The sequence below is a fragment of the Nomascus leucogenys genome, chromosome 15 (assembly GCF_006542625.1).
Source record: "Nomascus leucogenys isolate Asia chromosome 15, Asia_NLE_v1, whole genome shotgun sequence".
Classification (NCBI taxonomy): Eukaryota; Metazoa; Chordata; class Mammalia; order Primates; family Hylobatidae; genus Nomascus; species Nomascus leucogenys.
This window is the reverse complement of record NC_044395.1, coordinates 34,062,094-34,089,783: the sequence shown is the minus strand read 5'-3', so window position 1 is coordinate 34,089,783 and position 27,690 is coordinate 34,062,094. Positions and strand designations below refer to the sequence as shown.

The following is a 27,690-nucleotide window of genomic DNA, read 5'->3' as shown; positions in this document are numbered from 1 at the left end:
GTTCTCTGGTAATTCTGTCTCCAGTGACCTCCTGTGGACATGCCCCTTGCTTCATGGCAGTGTTTCTCAAGGCCTTCAAGGAAAGAGAATTCCTTGATTTCTATTTCTGTTACTCAAACTTCCTTCAGCTCGACTCTCGTTTATTGAGTGACTACTACATACCAAACTTTGTTCTGGGCCCTCTTAATGAAGACGGATTTTTAATATCAGATAACCACTATTTTCTAGGCATGTATGTAAAATAGAAAATAGCAAAGATTGTGTTTTAAAACTTTGTTCAACTAAGTGATAGGAATGTTTTTTACTGGCAAATTTTCATTGTGTGTTTCTTATACTTTGCCACACCCAGTATTCTTCTCTTCTGACTTTCCTCCATTTAACAATCTGGCCCTCATAGTTCTCTGAGAGCACACTGAAAACATAACTGCAGTTATTAAAAAAGCAAGGCTTAGTTGATGTTTCCTTGACATATTCTGCTATGTACGTTACTCAGTACATTACTCTGCTGTATAATGTATGTGTTTTTTATTAAGGCTTTCTGTTATATTCATGTGCATTTTTAGTACCACAAGCTTTTCAGTAGTTTATAGTGATTTTTTTTTTTTGAGAAGGAGTTTTGCTCTTGTTGCCCAGGCTGGAGTGCAATGGCATGATCTCGGCTCACCACAACCTCCGCCTCCCAGGTTCAAGCAATTCTCATGCCTCAGCCTCCCAAGTAGCTGGGATTACAGGCATGCGCTACCACGCCCAGCTAACTTTTTTGTATTTTTAGTAGAGATGGGATTTCACCGTGTTGGTCAGGCTGGTCTCGAATTCCTGACCTCAGGTAATCCACCCACCTCGGCCTCCCAAAGTGCTGGGATTACAGATGTGAGCCACTATGCCTGGCTGTTTATAGTGAATTCTTAATGTTAAGAATGTTTTGCCAGTTAGTTTACATTTCTTTCATTCACTCTTTTTCAGGTATCTGCTTTCTATTAGGCACTAAGGGCAGAAAGAGATGAATATATACCTACCTTCAAGAAGCCTAAAACCTAAGATGTTATTCAGCGTGGCATTAAAAAGTAGAGGAATGAGCATACAATTCCTTTGTCTTTTTAAACATTTATTTATTTGAGACAGAGTCTTGCTATGTCTCCTAGGCTGGAGTGCAGTGGCACGATCTTGACTCGCTGCAACCTCCGCCCCCCGGGTTCAAGCAATTCTCCTGCCTCAGCCTCCCAAGTAGCTGGGATTACAGGTGCGTGCATTACTGCGCCCAGCTAATTTTTGTATTTTTAGTAGAGATGCGGTTTCCCCATGTTGGCCAGGCTGGTCTCAAACTTCTGATTTCAAGTGATCCGCCTACCTCAGCCTCCAAAAGTGCTGGGATTACAGGCGTGAGCCACGGTGCCCAGCTCCTTTGTCTTTTAACATGGTGTTTTATAATGACCATTTTATGTACATTTGCTGCTAGATTATTCCATGCTCAGCATAGCTAGCTCTCTCTCATAGAGTCCAACACATGGAGTCTTGCTATTTTAAAATTTATATAGCAGGTAAAGGATTCATTAAATGTTGTAAGGCTCATAGCCTTCCCAGTTCCTCCTCCTCTTCCTTCTTCTCCTCCTCCTCTTCTTCTTCTTCTTCTTTTTTTTTTGAGACAAGTCTCACTCTGTTACCCAGGCTACAGTATTATGGTATGATCACAGCTCACTGCAACCTTGAACTCCTTTGCTCAGTGATCTTCCCACCTTAGCCTCCTGAGTAGCTAAGACCACTGGCACAAGCCACTGTACCCAGCTGATTTTAAATCACTTTTTGTAAAGTTAAGGCCTTGCTATGTTGCCCAGGTTCAATTTCAACTCCTGGCTCCAAGTGATCCTCCTGCCTCAGCCTCCCAAAGCATTGAGATTACAGGCATGAGCCAATATGCCTAGCCCCTCCCAGTTTTAATGCTCATCATTCTTCGGGGATTAACTATGATATGCCATGAAAGAGCATCCAGTTTGGGAAGCAGAAAACCTATTCCAGTTGGAGTCCAGCTCTTAGACTCCAGGCAAGTTATTACTTAACTTTTCAGAGCACTGGCCCTCATAGCTTTGTGTAAGATTTAAGTATATAAGAACTTTGAAAAAGTAAGACATCTTGCCAACACTATTGCTGTTGTTATTGAAAGTGTACATTAAAGCTGCTTGTAAGTAGTTAAACATTGTTGTCATCATCATTATTTCTGAAAGTGAATAACTTATGTTTTACAAGTGACTGTAAAAGCCACATTAGGGGCTTGTAAGAATGTGCAAGGAAAGCGGGGAGGATAAAAGACACCCAGGGGCTTGGAGTATTTACCCAATTTGCAGAAATTGATGGTTTCAACAAAAGAGCTGTTGTTTACAAGGTAGGGTCTTGGATACTTGGTTAGTATTCATAGATGGTAAAGTTTCCTACCATTAATATACTACTTAAAATAAAGTGGGTAGGTTAGGTTTACAAATCACTGAGATAAAGGTGAAAGCATCACCAGAGAATCCCAACATAATGGGCAGTTAAAGGCAGAGATAGTGTCACCTTGAAAGGGGTCAGTAAGAGCTTTTTGGAAAAAATGAGGACTTGAGAGAAATCTTGAAAAAAGGCCTTTTTTTTGACAATGGAGAATGAGAGAAAAGTATGTTCTAAGTAGGTAGAGTAACAATAAAAACATAGATACAAAAGAATAGCAGGCTTGTTTCAGACAATAACCAGTACCTTAGCTTGGTATGAGTCTTTATAGATATGGTTGAGTATGTACGTGGAAGCTACCCTTTGGAAGATTCTAGACATATTGTTTTAGCCTTCCTGGTGCATTGTTACATCTTTCAAGTCCCTGTTCTTAGTGAGTCTTCTAATAACTCTACCCCTACACACTCAATCAAAACTGATGTGCCTTTTTATTTGCCATTTTTATTTAAGGTCTATGTGCAAAGCAGTATGGCAATGTGGTGAAGTGGGGATTCTGGAGCTGGTGCCCTGTGTTGAAATTTTGGTTCTGCTTTTCCTAGCTTGTGTGACCTTGGGGCAGTCACTTAACTTACCTGTGCCTCAGTTTCTTAATCTGTAAAATGGGTGTGATGGCATCTAGTTCTTGCGGCTATTGTGAGGACTAATGGGTTAATTTATATTAAATGCTTACAGAAGTATCAGGTACTAGGTATTGTTATTAATCTCTGTCAGAGAATTTATCGATTGCCCTCTGTTATGATTAATTACATGTCTCACACCCCTACTGGACTGTGCCCTTTAGGAGGGAAGGATACATTCTATTTTAACCTTTGTATTCTCATTGCTTTATTATGTCTGCCTTCTGCATGGTTGTGAAAAGATGATAATTCTACAACACGTATATCTAGACAGATTGCTCCTGTGAGTCTTCCTTAGATCCAATCCCAGAGAAGCTGGATTTTAGGAAGAAATACCTTATACTAATGGACTGACTGGTTGTACTTGTTCTGACATAAATATATATAGCCCACTTCCATAACTAACATTGTAAAAGCAATTCTATTAACACTTCCAGAATAACAGGGAGACCTCAGTTCTTAAGTCTATGTGCAAGAAAAGTTTTAACTAAATATTTATTTAATTATAGGTATTTTATATTCCTCTAATGAAATGAAGTTTTAGTGTTTCATTAGCATCATCTAATCATGGAAGCTGGAGGTTAACTCTTTCATATGAAAACATTGTTGACTAATTAAAGCCCAGTATAACTTCTTTTGAGTTATAATGTGAATGCATGTGAAGACACTCGATGCTTAACTTTCAAGTTAGGCAAATGGTAAGGATGTGGGGTGTGGGTGTGGGTGTGTGTGTGTGGTGTGGGGGCATGTGAAGTATCTTTACCATGCACAACTTGCTCACCAATAAATGAATATTGGGTAGTAATAGGGAGAGACACCCCTGTCTAAACTAGATTCTTAGATGGCATGGGATCTTTTGTTTTATATTTAAGAGAAAAAGTTGACTCTTTAGTATGATATTTTAACACTCAACAACAAATTTTAAAATTTATTAGGTTTTAAAATCAAGGCCTTTCTATTATGATGTGGATTAACTTCATTTAAAAGGTTTTAGAAACAGCTCTTCTGTTTTTTGTGCTGGGTCGTGGTTTAGAAACTTTAGTTAGACAATTAGAAAAATATTGTTTCATGTGATTTTAAATGAATGGAAGATGTTGGGCCTTCTAATTCAGAATTGCACAGTCAGTAGGAGATGGAGCCAAGATTAAAAGCGTGAGCTGGATTCTCATTTTAGAGGCCGATCATTATTACTGCCAGAAAATATGATAACTTCTTTACCTTGATGGTTTTTTTGACCTCATCATTACTTTGGCATTAGGAAAATGAAAATAAATAGGAAGAAGATCAAGAACCCGAACACACTTGAAGTTGAAAATGTGTCATATTTCAGACTTCCCCTTCATTCTTAGAATTATCATTTGAACTAGTTGAGAGCAATATTTTCTTGTATAATCCTGTCTCTCATTATGCTTCCAGAAGGACTGTGAAAGGATCATTCATGCATTCTTGATTCCATCAAGAGTTGAAGTAGACACCCATCTCTTACCCAGAAATGCTGAACAATAATACTGTCACGGCTTGATTGCTTTGCAGTGTAGCAAGAAAAGTTGAAACTGCTATCAACAGATCGTCCTGAGCACTTTCCAAGGTTATGTAAGGTCCAAGAGTTGCCATCTTCATAACTGAAACTGAAATTTTTCTTTTTCCTTTCTTAGATATTGAACATGGACATAGTCAACATGTTCTGAGTGCTTTCTATGTGTTTGATGCTGTTCTAAGTTCTTTATCTATATTAACTCATTCTCTCCTCACCATAACCCTGAGAAGTGGTTCCACTTAATGGATGGGATACTGAGGTACAGAAAGGCTATGAAACTTACCCACAGTCATGACACTTAATTATTGGTAGAAGCAGGATTCTAACCCAGTTAATCTGCCTTCAGCACTCATACTCGGTAACTTGACAGAGTAGCTTATAAGTGGGCCACTGTGTTCTTGTTTGGGGACGGGGATTACTGTCGTGCATTCACAGTGATCTGTGTGCAGGGACAAAACAGATTACTTTTTCAGTCAAGGTACAAGGCAATGGGAAGTCAAGAACAGTCTGGGAAGAAATGGGAGGTTGTGTCATGAGTTCCCTAGGACAGAGCTTCCAAATAGGCTTATCTAGGTTTGAGGGAAGTTCAGAACTCTTGGTGGTGGCGAGGAGGGGAGAGAAGGAAGGATATCCATTGCAGGGTTCCCAAGCATCTTGATCTGCCCTTGTATCCCCAGTCTCAACTCTGCTGTAGGAATTACATTTAGGGCTTCAAATCCAGCAGAACATAAGGCCTTTATTTTATACTACATATACAAATAGAGGGGTGTTAAATGGAATGGTTTTCCTAAGTCTCAGGGAGAGCACCCAGAATTAAAAACGAAACTGTCTAATGTATGTTTAAAAAGAAAAGCCTGTCTGAAATTTGAAGTTGGTGGTCTATAGAATTCTCCTTGGTGAGTGTGTTGGTAGGTTCTTGGCTGACAGTGGTATAAAATGTGACCTCCATGTTTGGAGACCTATTCAATCTTGAGTGCCCACATTGACAGGTACTTGGACTTGGGGTTTCATGAATGTAGGGGCTGCCACAGTAAGTCCTGGGGTTATGTCTAGGCATAGGACCACAATTCTTCTGTTAAATAAAAAATATTTTGACATGTGTAAAAAAGGTAAGGAAGACTTTATGCAGGACTATCACAACAGGTGTAAAGACTATGTCAGTAGATGAGAGAGATCTGGGTCAACTCTAAATACAACAAGAACAAGTGGGAATTTATAGCCAAGGAGCAGGATGTGGGGCATTGGGTGGATGGAGAATGACTAAGAAGAGACATCGACGGTAGTAGGATTCTTGCTGAAGAAAGGTGGGGGATGAGGAATTTCAACAGATATTGAGGATAGGGGATTCTTTCTAGACTGACTTAGTAGAATCCTTGCTAAAACTAGGCTCTGCAGGCCCAGCCAGGGTCAGGGACAAGGTGGAGGCCTAGTCAAGAAGAGGGCTAAAAGGAGCCTGACTAAAATTTGGCCAAGGAGGGAGAATTTATCAGTTCCTATTGCTTGATTAAATGTAAGGACTCAGGTATTGGACTTGAACCCATGCAAGAGACACTGTTAAATGAAGTGTAGAGTGAATTCCAGAAAATTCTATTTTCTTATTGATGTAGACATCTGTGGCTGGGTTGACATAAATGATCAGAGTAGCTCTGAGAGATGGGATCTTTAAAATTTTCCTGATGCTGCACTGTGAAGTTGATTTACTTTTATTTATTAGACTTAAATAGGGTTTATTGAGTGCCAGGCACAGTTCTAAACCCTTTGCAAATATTAACTCATATAATCCTCAAAACAATTCTATAAGGTGGTTATACCATCTTCCCATTTTATATATAATTATGCATTGCTTAACAACACGAACACATTTTGAGAAAAACGTCCTTAGGCTGTTTTGTCATTGTACAAACATAATAGAGTATACTTAACACAAGCCTAGATGGTATAGCCTACTACACACCTTGTCTGTACGGTGAAGTAGGCTATCCCACTAGGCTACAAACCTTTACAGCATGTTACTGTACTGAGTACTGTAGGCAGTTGTAACACAGTGGTAAGTATGTATATCTAAATATATCTACACCTAGAAGAGGTACAGTAAAAATACAATATAAAAGATTTACAAAAAGATGCACCTGTGTAGGGCAGCTACAGTATAGTCTAATGTAGCTACTGTGGTGTATGTTTTTATGTGGTGCTTCACTGTGTGAGGAAACAAAGGCCCAGAGGAGTTAAATAATTTGTCCAAGGTCACATAGCAAGTAAGTGGTGGGACTTGGATTTCCACCCAGGCAGCCTGGCTCCAGAGTCTGCATTCTTAATCACTCGGTTAGGTTGCATCCTGGGCTGTTGACTCTCGGGGATTTACTTCTTATTATTCTGGGCTTTTCTTTTTCAGCCCATAAATAAAGAATTCTTTTTCTGGGTTTAGTCAGACTCTGGGCCTTGTTCAGACTGAAATCAGGATTGGGGAGTATGTTTAACTCGAGTCTCAAAGTTATTTGTAAACAGCCTTTCAGGTCATCTTTTACCTTCTTGACCAAAATCAGTAGTTTATTGGTAAAAACACGTTTTCTACTTTTTCCACAGTTTGTGCAGAATATTATTGGTGACTCTTTCTAATCAACCGTTGGCTTTTTTCCCTTCACCAGCAAGCTCAGTAGCATTCCTTTTTTTTTTTTTTTTTTTAAGGAAAAATGCTCCAGTAGCTGAACAATGAGAACATATGGCCACAGGGAGGGGAACAATATACACTGGGGCCTGTTTGGCCAGTGGGATGTGTAGGGGGATGGAGAGCATCAGGAAAAATAGCTTAATGTATGCTGGGCTTAATACCTAGGTGATGGGTTGATAGGTGCGGCAAACCACTATAACACACATTTACCTGTGTAACAAACCTGCACATCCTGGCCGTGTATCCTGGAACTTGAAACAAAATAAAATAAAAATGCTCCATTTATGGTGAGTGAGTGGTAGTTCCTTGATAAAGGCTTTGGTAAACTGGTTTCCAGATAATATACATCTGCCACCAAAACTCTCTTAAAGCAGTAAATCTCCACTGTGTAGAGAAGACCAGATCCATTTTTGGTATTCATAGTGTCTTTAAATTTTGGTTAAATTAGTCAAACTGGTATTTTAAAGGATTCTGGTTAATGTAATACATAATCAAAGTTATATAATGTTACATTTGGAAACTCATCCGGATTCAATGGAACCTTACCTTACGGATTTTTTGCTTAACTTTTACTTGCAGATCTGTCTATGGCAGTGCAGAAATTTTCCCAGTCACTGCAAGATTTCCAGTTTGAATGTATTGGTGATGCTGAAACAGATGATGAAATTAGTATTGGTAAGTACTACTGTTTTAGACAGTTCTACTTGTAATATTTATTTTACTGAAATCAAATAGACACACACCTAGATAATAAACATCTAAAATATTTTCTGACTTTGACGATACTATAAGGGTGATTTTGGGTTTCTATGGAAGAAATTTTTTTTTTTTTGTTTTTGTTTTTTTGGAGACAGAGTCTCACTCTGCTGGCCAGGCTGGAGTGCAGTGGCTTAATTTTGACTCGCTGCAAACTCTGCCTCCCGGGTTCAAATGGTTCTCCTGCCTCAGCCTCCTGAGTAGCTGGGATTACAGGCACCTGCCACCATGCCCAGCAAATTTTTGTATTTTTAGTAGAGACAGGATTTCACCGTTTTGGTCAGCCTGGTCTCGAACTCCTGATCTCAGGTGATTCACCTGCCTCGACCTCCCAAAGTGTTGGGATTAATTACTGGCGTGAGCCACTGTGCCTGGCCTAAAGAAAATATTATAAATGGTTTTTAAATTGAAGCTCTGTGTTTGTTTGTTTTTTCCATAAGGAAATGACTTAATCATTCCATGACTCAGGTCAGCGCTGCTTTGAATTATTCGTTCAAACAAATATATATTAGGTATCTGCTATTAAATATACCAGGCACTAGTTTAAAAAATTACCTTACTTTTTTTTTCTTAATACTGGTTTCTTTTTTAACGTGAATATTTGTTTTTAAAGAAAACAAATCAGCCATGATTCCCCAAACCAGTGTTCTTGCAGGATGCAGAACATTACTAGGGATCAGGAGACTTGAACCCTAATCTGACGTTGCCTCAGTAATTTGGCAATCTGTCCCTGGGGAAAGCATGCTCCTTTCTGAATCAGAAGGATTCATCTCCCATAAAATGAAGAGGTCGTGTTATATGAACTCTGAAGTTTTATCTATATCTGACTTTTTATTGTTTGAAGGTCTGATTCTTGTAACTCCCTCCACCCCCACCTTTTAAAGACCCCTACATTTTCCAGCTTATAGATGTGTGGTCCCTTTGTAGGCTGGATTAGAGATATGTCATGTAATGAAAAGAGTATATAAAATATATATGTATATTTTAGAGGATATTCCTAAGTGTACCCTACTTCTGGGTATAAAAATACAATATTACAAACACTTAAGAACAGTGATCAGTGATTCCCAAACTTTAATGTCTATAGGAAACACCCAGAATTTTTTTTTTTTTTTTTTTTTTTGAGACAGAGTCTTGCTCTGTTGCCCAGCTAGAGTGCAGTGGCATGATCTTGGCTTACTGCAACCTCCGCTTCCCATGTTCAAGCAATTTTCCTGCCTCAGCCTCCCAAGTAGCTGGGACTACAGGCACCTGCCACCATGCCCGGCTATTTTTTTTTTTTTTTTTTTGTATTTTTAGTAGAGACGGGGTTTCACTATGTTGGCCAGGTGGTCTTGAACTCCTGACCTCATGATCCCCCCGCCTTGGCCTCCCAAAGTGCTAGGATTACAGACATGAGCCACCGTGCCCGGCTGGAAATCTTATTAATTGCAGGTCTTGGGTTGCGTGTAAGATTCACATTTCTAATAGATTTGAAGGTGATGTCCACACTGCTAGTCCATTCATACCTCTCCACAATCACATTCCTTTTCTTCCTCTGCCCTTTCTTTTTCTTCTATAGTTCTACCAGTTATGTCTGTATTTATTAGCTTTGACTACCTAAGTAGCAAGTCTTAGCACAGACCTCGCTGTGAAACAAAAGGGCAATGTTACCCCCACGAAATGAAAGCTCTCAGGAGAAGTTAAGCTGAATGAGTTTCGGCTTCATTGTGTGGCTTTAGCTTGCCTGCATTCACAAGAGCTCCTTTTGGAGAAATCGCTGGGCAGGGTACAGAGTCCTTAGACAAGCTGCCTCTGCATGTGGAATTTATATGATGCATACATCATTGTGATCATATTCGCAGTCTTTCTGAGCAGATATATGCCAAGTGGTCATTCTCTTTGCTTGCTTTTTTATGAGTGTTAGTTAATTTGAGGGAAGGGTGGAGTGGCTGGTTTCCTTTGGCCCTAAGTTTTGTGATGAAAGATGGTCCAGCCGTGCCTGTCACTTGCCTGAGGTATAGTTAAAGTGCCTCCAGGAATAAGGGAGAGCCCTCCCATATGCATGACTTCTTCCTCCCCACAGGAGAGCTGGGGAAGGGCAGCATTAGGGATCATGCACTGCCAATATTTGGAACAATAATGGTCATTTTGCTTGTCATTTCTTGACATTTGTGTTATAAATGTCTGGTCCTCAACATGGGCTTTGTAGTACACACTTAGCCAGGTAAAAGCCTGGATCATATTACTAAAATACAAATATATTAGCATTATTACTTAGAAAGGCTATACCCACATATTTACGTCACAGTTATTTTCACTTAGTTGTTTATTTATTTTGAGACAGATTCTTGCTCTGTCACCTAGGCTGGAGTGCAGTGGCATGATCTTGGCTCACTGCAACCTCCGCCTCTTGGGTTCGAGTGATTCTCGTGCCTCAGCCTCCTGAGTAACCGGGATTATAGGCGTATGCCACCATGCCCAGCTAATTTTTGTATTTTTAGTAGAGATGGGGTTTCCCCATGTTGGCCAAGGTGGTCTCAAACTCTTGACCTCAGGTGATCCACCTGCCTCGGCCTCCCAAAGTGCTGGGATTACAGGTGTGACCCACCATGCCCAGCCTTCACGTGGTTATATTAAGCTATAAATTCCATGAAGGCAGAAGCCAGATTTTTTTTCTTTTTCAACCATTTTAGCCTTAGCACTTGACCCAGATCCTAACAGTAGACCCTCAGATAAATTGTTCACTAAATGACATAATTTTCCTTATAAACTTTAATATTTTTCACTTATATACATATTTTTCTAATACAATGATATATATAATTTGGTATTTTTTTCTTTGAAAAGAGGATTATAGCAAATCCTCCTGGGTTTCCACAGATGATATAATTTTAATGGCTTCATGAGTTTATTTCATCAGGTTCATATACATGAATTTATGAAATAATGCCTATAGTATGTGCAGGTTACTTCTGGTTGACCCTTTACCTGTTATTGTTAAGAGTACAGAAAACATCTTTCTGTATGTTTCCATTTCCATTAAGCTTCTTACTTAAAAGACGTCTTGAAGTCACACATACATGTAGTAACTGCAGACGCAGGGTTTTTAATCATTATGCTACACAGCCTTCTAGGCAGATGTTAGGTAATTTCCCCAAGTTGTAGTGAACTTGATATCTCAACAGTGATTTGTTTGACTCTTTCCACTTTGGCTAATTGAATATTGTTGTGCAGCTGTTGCAGACTAGATTTGAGAGGTGTGAATTGATCAGTAGGTGAAGGCTTACAAGCAATGAATATTACATTAAATTTTAATGCTATATGGGCTTTGAGAAGTTAAATCTCAGGTTGGAGATCAGGAGATGAAGAATCTACACAAGTAGAAGTAATGTTGCTTGCTAATTTTAAATCAGGAGACTTATTTAACCCCTTTGCACTCGGGATCTGATTTAAATAGCAATGCTATTAGGAAAACTTAGAGCAAAATGACTTACAAGTATAAAATATTTCTGGAACAACTCCCGTAAAAATATAGATATGTTTCAATGTCCTATTCAACACTTTTTACCCTTTACCTGAGCTCCCACATATACTCTAAACAGTTAAAAATAAATTATGTAGATAATAAAGAAGCAGTAGCAGGAGGCTCTGAAGAATCATTGTTGACCTGGAAGATTATGAGATTATCCCAAGCTGTTCTACAAAGGACAGTAAACTGGAAAATGTATCCCTGGGACTAACGTGTATGTCTGGAGTGGGTGGAGCATAATGATCACGCTTATCCACCTTCATTGGCTTCAGTTCTACGTGGGAAGGTACAGCGTTTTCGCTGTCTTTACCTTGTTGAAGCCTGAGTTCCAACGACTTCGTTATTGCTCTGATTTAATGAAAGAGGAATGAGATAGGGACAGCTGTGACTCTGAGCAGCGAGCAATAGCCCAACAACACTCTCAGCTGGAGTAGGCTTGAGACCTACCGATGACATAGCCACAAAATACTGTGACTTACAAAGAAGCTTATCTTTTGTATGTGGGTCGTGTCAGTGCAAAAAGACTTGAAAAGTAAGACATCGGCAGGCTTTCTGTGTGTAAGATGTGGTGGTGGGAATGGGTAGGAAGGGAAGAGGAAGATGAATAAAGATGTCTGCTTTCATTGTGCTTACAGTGGAAGAGGATGAAAAAAAGGTTTTGGGCAAAGTAAGGAAGAGAAGATGGTGTTACTGTATCTGTATAATTGCCTAATTATGAAAGTTGTTCTGGGAGTGTGTTTGATGTGTAGGCCCGTGTCTGGCCTGTACATCTGCCCCAACGCTTCACCGGTTCCCTGCCCCCACCCTTTTGGCCTGTGCTTGCTGGGTTTTTTGTTTTGTTTTGTTTTGTGCCAGTGACACACTGCTGGCTTGGAAGGAGGCAAAATAGGATTCGTTGTTCAAGACCCAGTGGGGAATTCCTGTGGCTCAGAGAGCAGGTCAGGACTGAAGTCCCAAGCAGGGCAGTGTCCTGCACTTTTTTTTTTTTTTTTAGCACCTCCCTTTTCATTGAAGAGCATCAAGAGGCCATTGCCCTCCCTTCTCTAAGGATAAATGAGCTGCAGGTGAGCTTTGGCCTGTTCCCTTTCATCTGCTCACTGCCATGCTGGGTGAGTGGGAAGTGGCCTATTGAGACCATCCACTTAACTTCCCACAGCTGCACTAACTGCCCACTTTTTATTTGGCTTTGGTTTTTTGAACTGAGTAAGGAAGACATTGAGTTAGGAGTACAGTGCTAGACACATGGGGCTCAGAAATCGGTGATGGAGGGGAGGAGAGTGACTATAAACCGGTATAAGATAGATTCAAGCTTCCTCTCATATGTATTTATAGGGGTAGACCAAATACAAAAGGTACCATTATTTAACTATAATTACACAAGTAACATGTATGTAAATACAAAAACAATACCCATTGTATCAGCCCTGGAGCACACTCTTGCATGGGAATTGATAGTTCCAACATGAGTTATTTGCCCAGCCTTAAAACCTTACTGATAGGAAATAAAAGGTTATTTGTGCAGAAACTAAAATCATATTCTTTTGAAAACACTCTTTATGGTGGGTTAGTTCAAACGGTTGGATGTCCAAAGATACTGCTATGAAACTGCCTAAGAGATGGGTTGTTTAGCTACATTGATTTGGCACATTAGTGTATAGGATAATAAAAGACTTTAAGTCTTAGCACATCACTTGAGAATTTTTATCTACACCAAAGCTGGGGTATGCAAATTACTCTATTTTGTTTTTGTATTACGTACTTATAATTTGAAATCATTTTAAATCAAAGATTAAAAATGAGAAGACCTCTAGGTTTTAAAAAAAATTTAGATATTGTGGCCGGGTACGGTGGCTCACGCTTGTAATCGCAGCACTTTGGGAGGCCAAGGCGGGTGGATCACCTGAGGTTGGGAGTTGGAGACCAGCCTGACCAACATGGTGAAACCCCATCTCTACTAAAAATACAAAATTAGCCAGGTGTGGTGATGAATGCCTGTAATCCCAGCTACTTGGGAGGCTGAGGCAGGAGAATAGCTTGAACCCAGGAGGGGGTCATTGTGGTGAGCTGAGATCGCGCCATTGCACTCCAGCCTGGGCAACAAGAGCAAAACTCCGTTTCAAAAAAAAAAAAAAAAAAAGTTAGATATTATTAGTCAAACTGAACTAGTGCCAATAAAAATGTTAGTCATTAATATGAGGCAAAGTTTATTCATTCTATGTAATCTTGGAAACCATTGGAAAGTCCAGTTGCAATTGTGCATAAACAGCTTGGTTAGTGATGTTGTGTGATGACCTAAACTCTCAGGAAAGTCTTGAACAGTATGAGCTTTGGACTCAAGAGATTAAACATTTACCAAGAAGGAGAGTCACTTTGCTAGTAAATATTTTTGGTGGAGACTTCATTCGTTTGGACACACCTAAACAGAAAATTCCTGTGGTAGTGACAGGCAATACACTACCATTTGTCAACTAAGGTAATAGCTCCAAATTAGGAGTGGAGAAATGAGTCAGTCAGTTAGGTAGTTTGGATCAAACTATATTTTTTAACAATCCCCCAACTATTTCTGACATAACTAGTGTATTGCTGATCCCTTGTTTACTCCATTTTGAATGCAGATATGCAGACATAGCAACAAGGATAGTGCCTAATATCATCGGCCGGGCACAGTGGCTCACTCCTGTAATCCCAGCACTAGCACTTTAGGAGGCCTAGCCAGGCAGATCACCTCAGGTCAGGAGTTCAAGACCAGCCTGGTCAACATGGTGAAACCCCATCTCTTCTAAAAATACAAAAATGAGCTGGGCATGATGGCACATGCCTGTAATCCCAGCTACTCGGGAAGCTGAGGCAGGAGAACCGCTTGAACCTGGGAGGTGGAGGTTGCAGTGAGCTCAGATTGCACCACTGCACTCCAGCCTGGGCAACAAAGTGAAACTCTGTCTCAAAAAAAAAAAAAAAAAAAAAAATGACAGGAAGAGCATGTTGCATTTTTAAAAAGAAGCTGTTGTATGGAAATGTTTGGACAAATCGTACATATACGGATTGATGGATGAGAGCTCAAACCTAAACCAAGTTTTGTGTACAGCATTGGCTGAGATGCCCTGATATTTTTACTTCTTTTTCTGTCTTTAGGAGAATGTGTTGAAAGGTGAAGGTATAGGAGGTTAAAATAGTGACAGTTCAAGTCACAGGAGCTTTAGTATGTCTTCCTGTGCTGGCAGTGCTTTACCGAGGTGCAAATACCTCTCTGAGGCTGGGTGTGCATCAGTGGGTTACTGTGATGAGGTGACTCACCTTGATCTGTAGATAGAAGCCGGAGAGTGATCTTGGATACCTGATCTGAGGGTGTCAAGAAGAATTTTTTCAAGGGAGTGGTTGGAAAATCTCATTCAGTTTCTTTGTTAGAAGAGTGACTGTGTAAAAAGGTATAAACTTTTCACTTACTTTGAAGATGCGTCTGTTAGGTCAAATGGAAAGGTAATATTTGATTCTGTTTCCCAAATGAGAAATAAGAATATAGTCTGGGGTGGGAAGTATGGGAAACAATTTACTTTGTGTATTTGGAAAGGATTCCTCTATAGTGTAGAAACACTTTGAGAGATAATAGCCTTTGTTTCAGGTTAAAAATCATAACTGCCATAATAAATGCAGAAAATACATTCAAAAGATCATTAATAATTTTTGTTAAAAAAGGACCGGTTTTCTTTTTTTGACTTAAACAAATTCAATGATTAAATTATTGAAAATGCTTCTGTGAAAACTTTCTTTAGAATTTGGTCATGAGCTACAAATATGCATTTTTACAGTTTACTCTTAATATTTGTCTAGTGATACTGTGATACAAAAGGTAGAACCGGGCGGGGTGTGATAGCTCACACCTATAATCCTGGTGCTTGCAGAGGCCATGGCGGGAGGAATGCTTGAGACCAGGAGTCCCAGACCATCCTGGATGAGGCCCCAGTTCTATAAAAAGTAAAAATTTAGCCAGGCATGGTGGCATGCACCTATAGACCTAGCTACTCAGGAGGCTGAGGCTGCAGGATCCCTTGAGCCCAGAAGGTGAGGTTACATTAAACTATGATCACACCACTGTACTGCAGCCTGGGTAACATGTTGAGAGCCTGTCTCTTAAGAAAAAAGAAAAAGAAAAGGTGAAGTTTTTTGTAGCCATGAGATTCTTCTTGGGCATTTTTAGGAAAAATTTCTAAACCAAAGGCAATGCCATTATCAGCCACAGCTGAACTCTTCTAAAAGAGACCTGTGCTATTTTATTAAATTCGAGGAAGTAAACTACCTTCTCATTTGCTGAATCAAAAAAAAAATATCCATCGGTCTTTACAGACCCTCATTACAACCACTTAAATGTGGTTATATAAATCAGGAAGTTGTGTATTAAAGTGGAACATTTCTAAATGCCTAAATTGTTTATATAAATAACATTTTCTTTTTAACTCTGCAGAGGAAGCATATTTTACTTTTTAATAGCTCTCAGTTGGACAATTGTATTATTGTTTTCCTTTTTTTTTTGTAAACCACCCTTATTTTTGTACCCACACAGAAACCACCCACAATTAATGATGGAAGCAGCTGGGAAAGTTGCACATTTCAGGTGGTGTTCCTCTCTTAAAGAAAACACGCTACTTGAGAGAGATGCTTTTATCATATTAGCTGTGTATTTTGAAGCACTTTATTTGACTTAATTTGAAATTCAAAAGCTTAGGTGTTTCATATTTCAGTCTTTGAGTAAAAAACAACCTGAAAACTTGTCATGTCACAAGCCTGGAAAGAAATTTATCTTTTAACTTATTGATAGACATTAATCCCCTAAAACCTCATGTCTTTTTTTGTGACTTAATTCTGCCCAACAAAAAATAACACAGTCTTTTGTCCAGAGGGCTCACTTGCTTATCACGTGTAGCAAATTATATGCTCTTTGAGATCTGAAAGTTTTACTCATATTCCTGTTCCTTTGTAGTACTTTAGAGCTTTATTCGTAGCAAAGATTTAATATTTGTTGAGTGAAAAACCCCACCTGTAAAAGCTATTAAACTTTTACAGAAATGAATCACTTTAGGGTAAATAGAATTTTAGAGCCTTACATTAAAAATAATATATGCACTGGCTGGGTGTGATGGCTCACACCTGTAATCCTAGCACTTTGGGAGGCCGAGGTGGGTGGATCACCTGAGGCCAGGAGCTCGAGATCAGCCTGACCAACATGGAGAAACCCCATCTCTACTAAAAATACAAAATTAGCTGGGCTTGTGGCACATGCCTGTAATCCCAGCTACTCGGGAGGCTGAGGGAGGAAAATTGCTTGAACCAGGGAAGCAGAGGTTGTGGTGAGCCGAGATTGCACCGTTGCACTCTATCCTGGGCAATAAGAGTGAAACTGTGTTTCCAAAAAAAAAAAAACATATATATATATATACACATATATATATATATATATGTACTTACTTGAATATATCTACTATGGTTCTTTTCAGTATGCTAATCTAAATTTTCAGAGGGTAATAGGTCATAAATTTACACACATGCACACACATATATAATTTTTACATGTACTTTAGAATCATTTAGAACAAGTTTTTAGCTGGGTACGGTGGCTCACATCTGTAATCCCAGCACTTTGGGAGGCCAAGGCAGGTGTATTACCTGAAGTCAGGAGTTGAAGACCTGCTTGGCCAACATGGTGAAACCCTGTCTCTACTAAAAATAGAAAATTTAGCCAGGCATGGTGGCACGTGCCTGTAGTCTCAGCTACTTGGGAGGTTGAGGTGGAAGAATTGCTTGAACCTGGGAGTCAGAGGTTGCAGTGATCCAAGATCGCACCACTGCACTCTAGCCTGGGGGACAGAGTGAGACTCCATCTCAAAAATTAAAAAAAAAAAACAAGTTTTAAAAATATTTATAAATATTAAAATAAATTTTAAACCAGAGTTAAAAATTTATTTTCTTTTTGCATTTATTCAATATTTATTGACTACCTGTTATGTGACAAGAACTGTGCTTGTGAAAAAGGTGGTCCAAATTTTGCCCTCATGGAGTGTACAAACTAAATGATAAGGTGGTAACAATACCCCTCTTTTAAAATAGCATGACTTTAAAAAAGGCTTATTTCAGGGAGGTGGATAGAGAGTCAAGGAGGACTTTTATCTCTGGTTAGTAAAAAATAATCTCAACAAAATAATTAATGTAATAAATGCTATGACCCATGCTAATTTGGGATGCAGAAATATATACTTGATCCTAATTATTTGCAAGTTTTGTATTTGTGAATTAACATATTCTAAAATGTATTAGTAACCCCAAAAGCAATATTGCTGGCGCATTTGTGGATATGGGCAGAACAGTGATGAAGTTGGTCCACCTGACCCACCCAGGATCCCCTCTATGAAGCATGGTGGAGTGTTATTGAAGACTAATAATACGATAGGTTTTTTGCTCTTCTGTAAGAGCAACATTGTTAAAGCCAAAGGCCGATGGGGATTAGAGTCAGAAACCGGCTTTGTAGCTTTCTCTTGCCTCTCTTTTAAACTTGTCTGTGCCTGCATTTCCTGGTTATACAACTCATTTATTCAGTACATACTCAAGTATCAACCAGATCTAAGCCACAATGGGTGGCACAGGTCATTTAAATTTTTTTTGGAGGACACCAACATTAAACAGCCAATGACGTGAAGTCACAATTGTTTTGAATGGTGTGAAAACAAAGCTAATTATGCTAAGAGAACATAGTCAAGATAGACTAGGCGTTGTTGGGTGCCTATTGGTTAACATCAGACCCTAGAAAAATAAGTGATGGCCCTTGTGGGTGTTATGTGCACAGCTTGCACTTTTGTTAATTGGAAAGAGTTCAGTAGTAATAGACCATTTCTCAAAGTTCAGCCCACTGGCCCTGTTTTTTTGGTATTTTCCTAGTTTTCTTTGTGGAGTTTCTCTACCTTATGTTGAATATACTGTAATATAAATTCTTCATCAGCTTTAAAATAGCCTTTGAAGATGGTATTGTACCATAGGTGTTTTCTTGGTGTGGAGTAGTTTACCTCTTTCTCTCTGGGGGCTGCGTTTCTATAGTTCTAGGATCTTTCTCTTACTTTCTTGAGGTACATGTGAGGGTGGGGAGGAACAACATGAGCTGTTTTTTTTTGTTTGTTTGTTTTTTGTTTTTTTTTTTCTGAATGATCAGAAAATGCTACTTCAGACTTAGAAATGTTGGCTTGGTTTCCCAAATCACAAATTTAGTATAGTGAAGTAGAAAGAGACTTTGGTGAGCATGGGAGATAATGCTGATGTTTTCCTTCAGACCTACAGGTGAAATAATTTTCTGAAGTCACATGGGTACTAGAACCTTGATAACTGGCTCTTAGATTGTCAACTTTGACTTTGAGGTTACTTGTTCATTCACTCAATAAATACTTACCAAGCACCGAGAATTTGTCAGGTACCATGTTGGGTGCTGAAGATACATCATTGTGCAAAGCAGAAATAAATCCTCACCCCAAGGGGATTTGTATTCTTGTCAGAGGAGTTAGATGATAAAACATGTAAGTTCACTATATATTAAACTACGAGAAGTGCTATAGAGATACAAAGAGTCACGATTATTCAGAATTTTTTCTGTAATAGTTTTAATATACAGATATCTGTAATTTTAAGATGTTGGTGTTAGAACAAACTGCCTGTGAAGTGAAGCTTGGTTTATTGTCCATTAATCAAATTTATATGATCCCACAGATATTGACCTAATTCTGGATTTGAAACCATTTGGTGCAAAAGGAGTAACTGACCTCTGAGGCACGCTGGCTGCACCAGCACTAGTTTTTTTGTTTGTGTGTTTGTTTGTTTTTTAATGCATTTAGAGCATTGGAGAATTTTCCCAATTCTCTATTTGTCCTCCTGCCCTGGATAATTGGACTTCTTTTCCTGCTTAGGCATACTTAGTCTGATTGTACACTTGAGTTTTTGTTACCTTGATATATGTGATATTGAAGAAAACCAGGATGTGATATCCTCTTAGCTGGAGTGTAAGGATTGAGAACCAGAGAATATTGTAGAAGACTTTGCTATGTAGTCTAGAGTTTAATTTGCAGGTTCTTAAAAAACACTCAAGGCCTTTGATTGCAGTTGCGCTTTAGGAGGTTTCTTCTAGCATCTGTATATATGATGAATTATAACATGGAAGTCTTTGCTGGCTCACAGTGAGTCAGAGATTACATGCATCACAAAATCCTTTATGCATCAAGAGAACACTTTAAAATGTGAATGAAATAATAAAAATATAATTTCAATTTTGACATAAAATGTTTGGACCAGAAAGTCAATAGCCCTGGAAATTATATCTGTTAGAAGTGAGTTAGGAGGCAGGATATAGACAATCAGAAATTAATGGAACTAATTGGCAAAAAAGTAAGGACAAACATATGAGCAAGGAAGAAGACATTTGGGGATGAAAAGGAAGCAGAGTACAGAGGGAGAAATTTGAAAACAAGAATAGAGTTGAATCACAGGCCTAAGAAGTAAAAGAAACGTTTGCCTTGGATAGTTATCTAGGAATAGGAGGCTTGAAAAAAAAGAGGTGAATTTGGAGTAATTTCTTTGTCAAGTATAGAATTCAGGACAGTTGGTGAGTCGTGATTCAGGGGGCAGTGGAGAGAAGAGCTTTGGTGTCATGCTTGATTTTTGGGACTTGGAGATAACATCTCAGTGCCGAGAGTACTATTTCTGCCATTGAAATACACATGAACTTCAAGTAAGGAAGTGAAGATGATCCTTACAGATCTTGTTGAAATATACACTTTCCTACTTAAATACAGTTTAAATCTTTAATTCCTCACACAAAGTATGCATTTTATTTCCCAAAGTCAGGAGTTGCCAGGCTGCCTAGCATCACAATCAACTGTGGGGAGCCTTAGAAATTTGATTTCTGGGCTCTACCCCAGGCCTGAACTAAGGCAAACTCCCCTGGGTGATGGCCAGAGGATCCTTTAATTTTCTGGAGATCCTTGGTGTCTCATGCAGCCTGTGGAAAATCACTGCTTTAAACACTAGTCTTGGCTGGTTGTGGTGGCTCACACCTGTAATCCCAGCCCTTTGGGAGGCTAAGGCAGGTGGATTGCTTGAGCCCAGGAGTTCGAGACCAGCCTGGGGAATATGGGGAAACTCCATCTCTACTAAAAATACAAAAATTATTTGGGCATGGTGGTGTGCACCTGTAGCCCCAACTACTTGAGAGGCTGAGGTGGGAGGATCACCTTAGCCCAGAAGGCAGAGGCTGCAGTGAGCCGAGATAGCGCCACTGCACTCAAGCCTGGGCAACACAGTGAGACTGTGTCTCAAAACAAAACAAAACAAAAAATCAACAGTAGACTTGTGGTCTATGCAGAAGAAGGCACAGTGGGAGGGTGGTACTGTTTTAGTCTATTCCTGCAGTGTGCCTTTTGAATGGCCAGATCCCTGATTCCCAGTGTCATGCCAGTGCAGCCACCAAAGCTGTAAGTGCCACTTGTTTGTAGGAAAACCTAGTCGTTTCTTGCCACTTTGTCCTTCACAGCCTGAGAATAGGTTTTGTTTCAAGTGTATGTCTTTAGAATAAGAGATGATTTTCATGAGCCAGTGCCGATGCTGTGCAAATTTCCCAGGGATGAAAAAGAAAACAGCTTTCAAATTAAAATTATATACAAGGTGTGACTTACTTAGTTCATGCTGATGTGGACTTTGGATTCCCTAAACTTCTCTACCAATAATGAGTGTCTTCTGAGTGCAAAGAACCTCCTGGTTCATGCAAACATGAATCAAATCATCGTCTATTCTTGTTATACATACAAAATAGAAGGGGGGTCAAAAAATAACTTACGATCTAATCAGTATAATGCTAAGGAGAATGTGCCCAGTGCTTTAGGTACAGTAAGGACAAAATGCTGTGAGAGTATCAGAGCCAGAGAAGGGATTTCCAGCTGGGGACATCAGAAGATGCCTAAATAGAGGAAGTTATTTGAACTGGGTCCTAATGGTTAGGTATGATGCAGACAGAAAATATAGGTGAAAGAAAAACACGAAAATGAGAAAATTACAGGAATGTGTAGTAGTTTTGAAGTGCAAATCTTGAGATTGGAAATAGTAGCATCTTGGACTAAGTTACATAGGCACGTACCTTATGGCCACATCATGGGGGCCTCAAATTATTTGCAGTATGGAGTTTGGACCCTTTTAAAAAATCCATTTAAAGATTTTGAGTTGGAAAATGACATGATCAAAGGTGCCCTCTGGGAGTTTTATTCTAGCGTTCCTACATACAATGAGTTAGAGCCACAGAAGCTGGGGAACTAATGTAATATGACAGCAGAGATGAAGTAAGATCCTTATATGGGTATGTAAGAAGGGTAGAGGAGAGAAATCAGCAGCATTTGGTGATTGGATATATGGAAGGAAGGACTGAAGATTATTCCTCACTCATGCTACTAGGAGAATGGTGTTACCAGCACATTTATGTATTCTTATGTGCCAGGGCATCTAGGGGTGGAACAGAATTATGAATTTAGTTTTGACATGTGTTAAACTTGAGATTAAAAAAAAATCCTTAGTATTAAATTTCCTGTAGGTAATTTGATGTGTTAAATTTAGGACGAATGGATGGTGCTGTGGGGCTATACCTACAGTAGTGGAAAAGTATATAAATTTCAGATCTGCTAATTTGGATTCAAAATTTAGTGCTACAGGTCATTAGTTCTATGACCTTGCATGTTATTTAATCTGTATACTTCAGTTTTCCTATCTGAAAAATGCAGAGAATGGCAGTAGATTTGAGGATTTTACATGTGACTTTCTCATGGGATGCTGTGAGCATTAAAGAGCTTTGCACAGTGCTAGCACCGTATCAGGTAAATCTCCTCCTCATTTCCACAGCCCCATGTTTTTCTGTTTCTTGGACCTCGTTAGGATAGTAGGGCCCTTGCTTGGAGCTAGTTTGCAGACCAAGAGGGAGGAGAAAACAGCATTGTGAGGAGGGAGGAGTGATGATGAAAATAACAGAGAGGGAAAGAGAGAGAAATGAGATTCGAGGCTTACTGTGGAGTTGTTAGCTTTTGAGAGGACGAGGGCCTCTTTTCTGAGACAGGAGACAAGTTGAAGAGAATGAATAAAGACAGTGCTGATCAGAGAATCTTGAACTTCTCTCACAGAATCAGGAGGCTGGGCCATCTGGTAAGAGTGAGGGGAAGCCTGGGGCTGGGTTCTTGAGAGAAAGACGAGAATTCTTTTTAGATAACCACTGTGGGAAATAAGATTAGGAGTGAACTAGAGTTGAATAAAAGGATTGCCAAAAAGCAAAAGCAAAGGGGTTAGATAGCTTGAACTTTTAGTGTCCTTGTGGGTGTGTGAATTACAGAGAAGAGGTCACTGGAGGTTAAGAGGTTGTGGAAAAGAGCACTGGGCAAGGAAGCGGATGTTGAGGCTTCACTAGGGTGGGTGGTGGCAGGAACTTGGGTGCAGAAGAGCATGAATGGGGTGCTTCAGCCTGCGGAATGTGAAGGAGTGCTGGGAGGTCAGTTCCTGATGGCAGGAAACATGGGGGCAGTGTGAGGTGTAAGTGGTTGCTTGTCAGCAGCAAATTACTGATTATTCCCCTTCAGTCAGGATACTTGGCACCCGATTACTCTTTGAGCATAAACAGCTCTGGAACTGTTTGCTTTTAAAGATGATAAGCCTGTTCTTTTCCTCCTGTAATGTAGCAGGATACAGGCTGGCACTACTTTTTAATTTTTTCCCTTTGACAATAATGGTTTGTTGGAAGACTTTGGAATCAGACAATCAAAATCAAATACCTGCTTCTCCACCTACTAGCTCTGGGATTGTAGGGCAAGTTCTAGCTGACAGATTGTCCTTTTTCCCTCTGTGAAATCAAGATAATACCTACTTCAGCACCTCATATTATGATGTGGACATTAAATGAGATAGTATATGTAATGTCACTGCCTGTTGGTAGAGGAAAATGGTTTCTGAATTGGAGGTAGTTTTGACTTTGGGAAACAGAGTAAACATCATTAAAACAAAACAAAACAAGGCCACATCAGAATCGCACAGGTCCTCATTTTCATGAGCACACTAAGTGTGCTTGCAAAGAAAACAAAATACGTGACTTGAGGACTTCATTAGGCACAACACTTACTGCACTGACAAAAATCTCAGTAAAGTTTTCTCAAAAATTCAGATAAAATTCATCTGAAGTAATAAGATAGTGGGAAGAAGTATAGGGAAAAGCCAGCAGAAATTAAGTTTTGAAATTGTGTGAAAATGAAAGGTTGTCCTTTTTGTGTTTGCATGTATCTATTTGCCAAAATTTGGCCTTTCATGTATATAAATATAAACCTAGTATATGTATATATATAAATAATATATATACCATATATATATTACCATATATATAAACCTAGTATATGTATATGAGTATATATATAAACCTAGTATATATATATATGAGTATATATACCTGAACTCTCAAACTACCTTATAGTTTGGCAGTTGCAGAGTAGGTATTACTAAGTTGTGTTAAGCTAGGTCCAGGAGAGTATCCTAAGGAAAAACTATTAGATATATAGCTTAGAATTATTTCCATAATCTGCTGTGACTTTCACCCTGGAGTCATCATCATTATTATTAATTTTCATAGGTAATGCTAACAATCTGGAGCAGTAGTAGCAGCCACTTTCTCTTACGGGGCGAGTCCCTGGCTTACAGGAGGTTTCTTTCTTTTGAGTCTAGCTGTGATATGGTTTGGCTCTGTATCCTCACCCAAATCTCATCTCGAATTATAATCCCCCTGTGTCAAGAAAGGTGATTGGATCATGGGGGCAGTTTTCCTCATGCTGTTCTTGTGATAGTGAGGGAGTTCTCATGAAGTCTGTTGGTTTAAAAGTGGCAGTTTCACCGGGTGCGGTGGCTCATGTCTGTAATCCCAGCACTTTGGGAGGCCGAGGCGGGTGGATCACGAGGTCAGGAGATCGAGACCATCCTGGCTAACATGGTGAAACTTCGTCTCTACTAAAAATACAAAAAATTAGGCGGGCATGGTGGTGGGCACCTGTAGTCCCAGCTACTCGGGAGGCTGAGGCAGGAGAATGGCGTGAACCCGGGAGGCAGAGCTTGCGATGAGCCAAGATTGCGCCACTGCACTCCAGCCTGGGGGACAGAGCAAGACTCTGTCTCTAAAAAAAAAAAAAAAAAAAAGTGGCGGTTTCCCCTATGTGCACTCTCTCTCCTGCCACCATGTGAGACATGCCTACTTCCCATTTATCTTTCGCCATGATTGTAAGTTTCCTGAGTCCTCCCCAGCCATGTAGGAGTGTGAATCAGTTAAACCTCTTTTGTTTATAAATTACCCAGTCTCATGTAGTTCTTTATAGCAGTGTGAAAACAGACTAATATAAGTTGTTATGCTAGTGAGGATAAGAGAAATGAGAGTATTCAGTTAGACCAGAAGAGAGCGAAAGATTAAAGACTTGGTCACAAGTTCTGAATCTCAGCCCAAATGTGTTTTGGCAGGCAATGTTGGGATCCACATTGATAGACATGATTAAAGTATAGCACAGATTGGTGCCTGGGTACCTGTGCAATGTCAGAACCCAGGCATGGAGGGAGGCACTGGGAACAGGGGCTGAGTGAGAATTTAAAAGGAGGCTAGACTATGGGTCATAACCCCTGCCAAGAGTCTGCGTAGTACAGTTAAAGGACAAACAGGAACAAGGGAAAGCATAAAGAAATCCCTCAATGGTAAGCCAATGGATTCCAAAGTAGGAATTCTTTACATGTGCCTTGTGAAGAGTCTGGATTGGTGTTTGATTGCTGGAGGGACCAAATTCAGCACAGGTGCTTGTAATATAGACAAGATAGGTAAGTGCTGAGGCAGAGATGCCTCTAACCCTATGCAGAGTATCTTCTCAACTTTATAAAAGTTTAATTTTATTATCATTTTCTTTTGTGGACTGTGCATTTCTTATTTCCTAATACTTAATTAGGAACTATGCTATGATATTAAACAACTTTGTAATTACTCGAATAATGTCTAGTAAGCTCCTCCAACTTGGTATGTCTCATATTTGTCTAAACTTAACTCATCTGATTGCATGGCTTCATTGGGATTCTTGATGATAGGATATAATTAAATAATTTAAATGCAGGATTTCAGAGCGTGTTCTCAAGATGACTCTGTTTTTGATTTGTGTTTGGCAATTAAAAAACAAAATCTGACCACAAGGAGGACATTGTGGAGAACCAGACTTAGACACCTCAATGATAACTAAATTCCCATGTGTTTTTCATGTGAGCCTTTAGATTACAAGGGGCTGTGAAGTATCAGAAGAAGGATATATGCCTCCAAGCGCTAGATTGTATTTACAGTGACATGCCAGTATTTGTCAGTAGGGCTGTGACTTTTTTTTTCTGTTGATTTATTTAGTAGGAAGCAATTTATTGACTTTGCAAGTGAGCATCCATGGAGCTTGAAGCCAGAAATGAAGTGGAAAAATCTTATTTGATATTGTGGCTCCTAGAAAATAATAACTAGAATTTGTGGTTGCAAATAAAACCAGTATTGCAGAGTGGATGGCCTATCAGTGAGGGTATTAATTGCTACCAAAGACACCAAGTATCTGGTGGGAGAGTTGGTGTCACTTTTAAGAAAACTCAGCCTGTTTTGCTGACATGGTATTTATTGTTTAGGCATACCACAAACTGATTGTGCTTCTTATTTTGGTTATGGACTAAATTGTTCTTAAAATTTACCATTGGATACAGCAGTCAGTATGCTACCTTTGATTTTTTAAGTGTTCAAAAAATTAAGACTCTCTCAGTGGAAGTTCCAAGCATAAACTACTGATGTGATGGTCCTTAGATTATTGCTTGCTTTTGTAGTATAATGCTGGGTATCACTTGGCTACGTACGTTTATCCTACTCTTATTTTTCTTGGTGTGGCCAGATCTAGAAGCATATGACCAAGTCATCTGCTCTGGCGTATATCCAATTTAAGTGGTAATGTTTTACTCCTTGTTTCCTACTCTGTATGAAATGTCAGTTCAGAAGGATACTAAGAAAGGGCTTTACAGAGCCTACACTGTCATCCAAATGGAAAAGTAAGGTTATTGTTGGGGCATCATCTAGACTTATAAAATGTAATTGCATTGGTTCAATCTGGCTTTTATAGACTTCTATAGATTTTTAAGTTTTCCTAGCCATATAACAACATCTAAATTCTTACTGCTGACCCAGTTCTCCATTGTAGCATATCTGAGGGTGTTATGCCAAGTGTCAAGTTCCAGCCCAAGCCGAGGACTGAGGGGAGTGGGTGGATGAGTGGCAGGTAGCTGGAAAAAACGCTCGCGAGATCGTAGACAGTTTCGATATGGCTTTACTCTCTCTCTGGGCGTGAGTGAGCTGTGGGTGCAAGCAAGCCATGGGTGCAGTCAAGCCATGGGCACGAGTCTGGGCGTGAGCCTTAGCAGGGTAATTATACCTTTTACAGAGAGTAGTGGCTCCAAGCCAAGCACGTGCTCACGTGAGTGATCACCTAATGCATCTTGCATGGTTACATAACATGCAGAGTTGTGCGCCTGCGCTCCAAACCCGCTGAGTCATACTGCGCTGGAAGGCCGCCTTGGCCTATTCCTGACTAAAGTGCCGCCATCTCCCTTACAGAAGGTCATAAGGGATTTGTGCAGTCTAATAAAGCGATATAGTGTGCTGTTGACATAATTGTATATGTCACTGAATTTATGATCTGTACTGTTTTTTGGGTATGTGTTTTATGTTATTTAAGTTTAAGGAAAGACTTCTGGAAGAAATTTTTAACACAGCATTGTCTGATTATGATATAAATGTTAATTGGATGCAAGAGAGACATGCTTTCCCAATTCTCATTGTAGTTTTAAAATATATAAAGCCCAAACTGATCAATTGTTGAAACATTTGATGGTATATTACCTAGTATTTAAGATAGTGGAGTTATGTCAACAATGAACACAGCAATTTTTAAATTTTTCTCTCATTCTACTTTTAGACATTAAACAGGTCTTCCAGGCAAAAATAGTGGTGTGAATTTAAGCCTGCTAAAAAGATTAATCTACAAAA

At 39.4% G+C, this 27,690-nt stretch overlaps 1 protein-coding gene across 1 annotated transcript in view; it reads left to right on the top strand.

Moving 5' to 3' along the window:
* The window catches only part of ARHGAP42 (Rho GTPase activating protein 42), a 312,250-nt gene that overhangs the window by 75,049 nt on the left and 209,511 nt on the right, over nucleotides 1–27,690 (top strand). Inside the window, exon 2 of the mRNA XM_030829546.1 lies at nucleotides 7,880–7,975. Coding sequence (XP_030685406.1) covers nucleotides 7,880–7,975 — 96 coding nt within the window. The remainder of the gene's footprint in view (nucleotides 1–7,879; nucleotides 7,976–27,690) is intronic.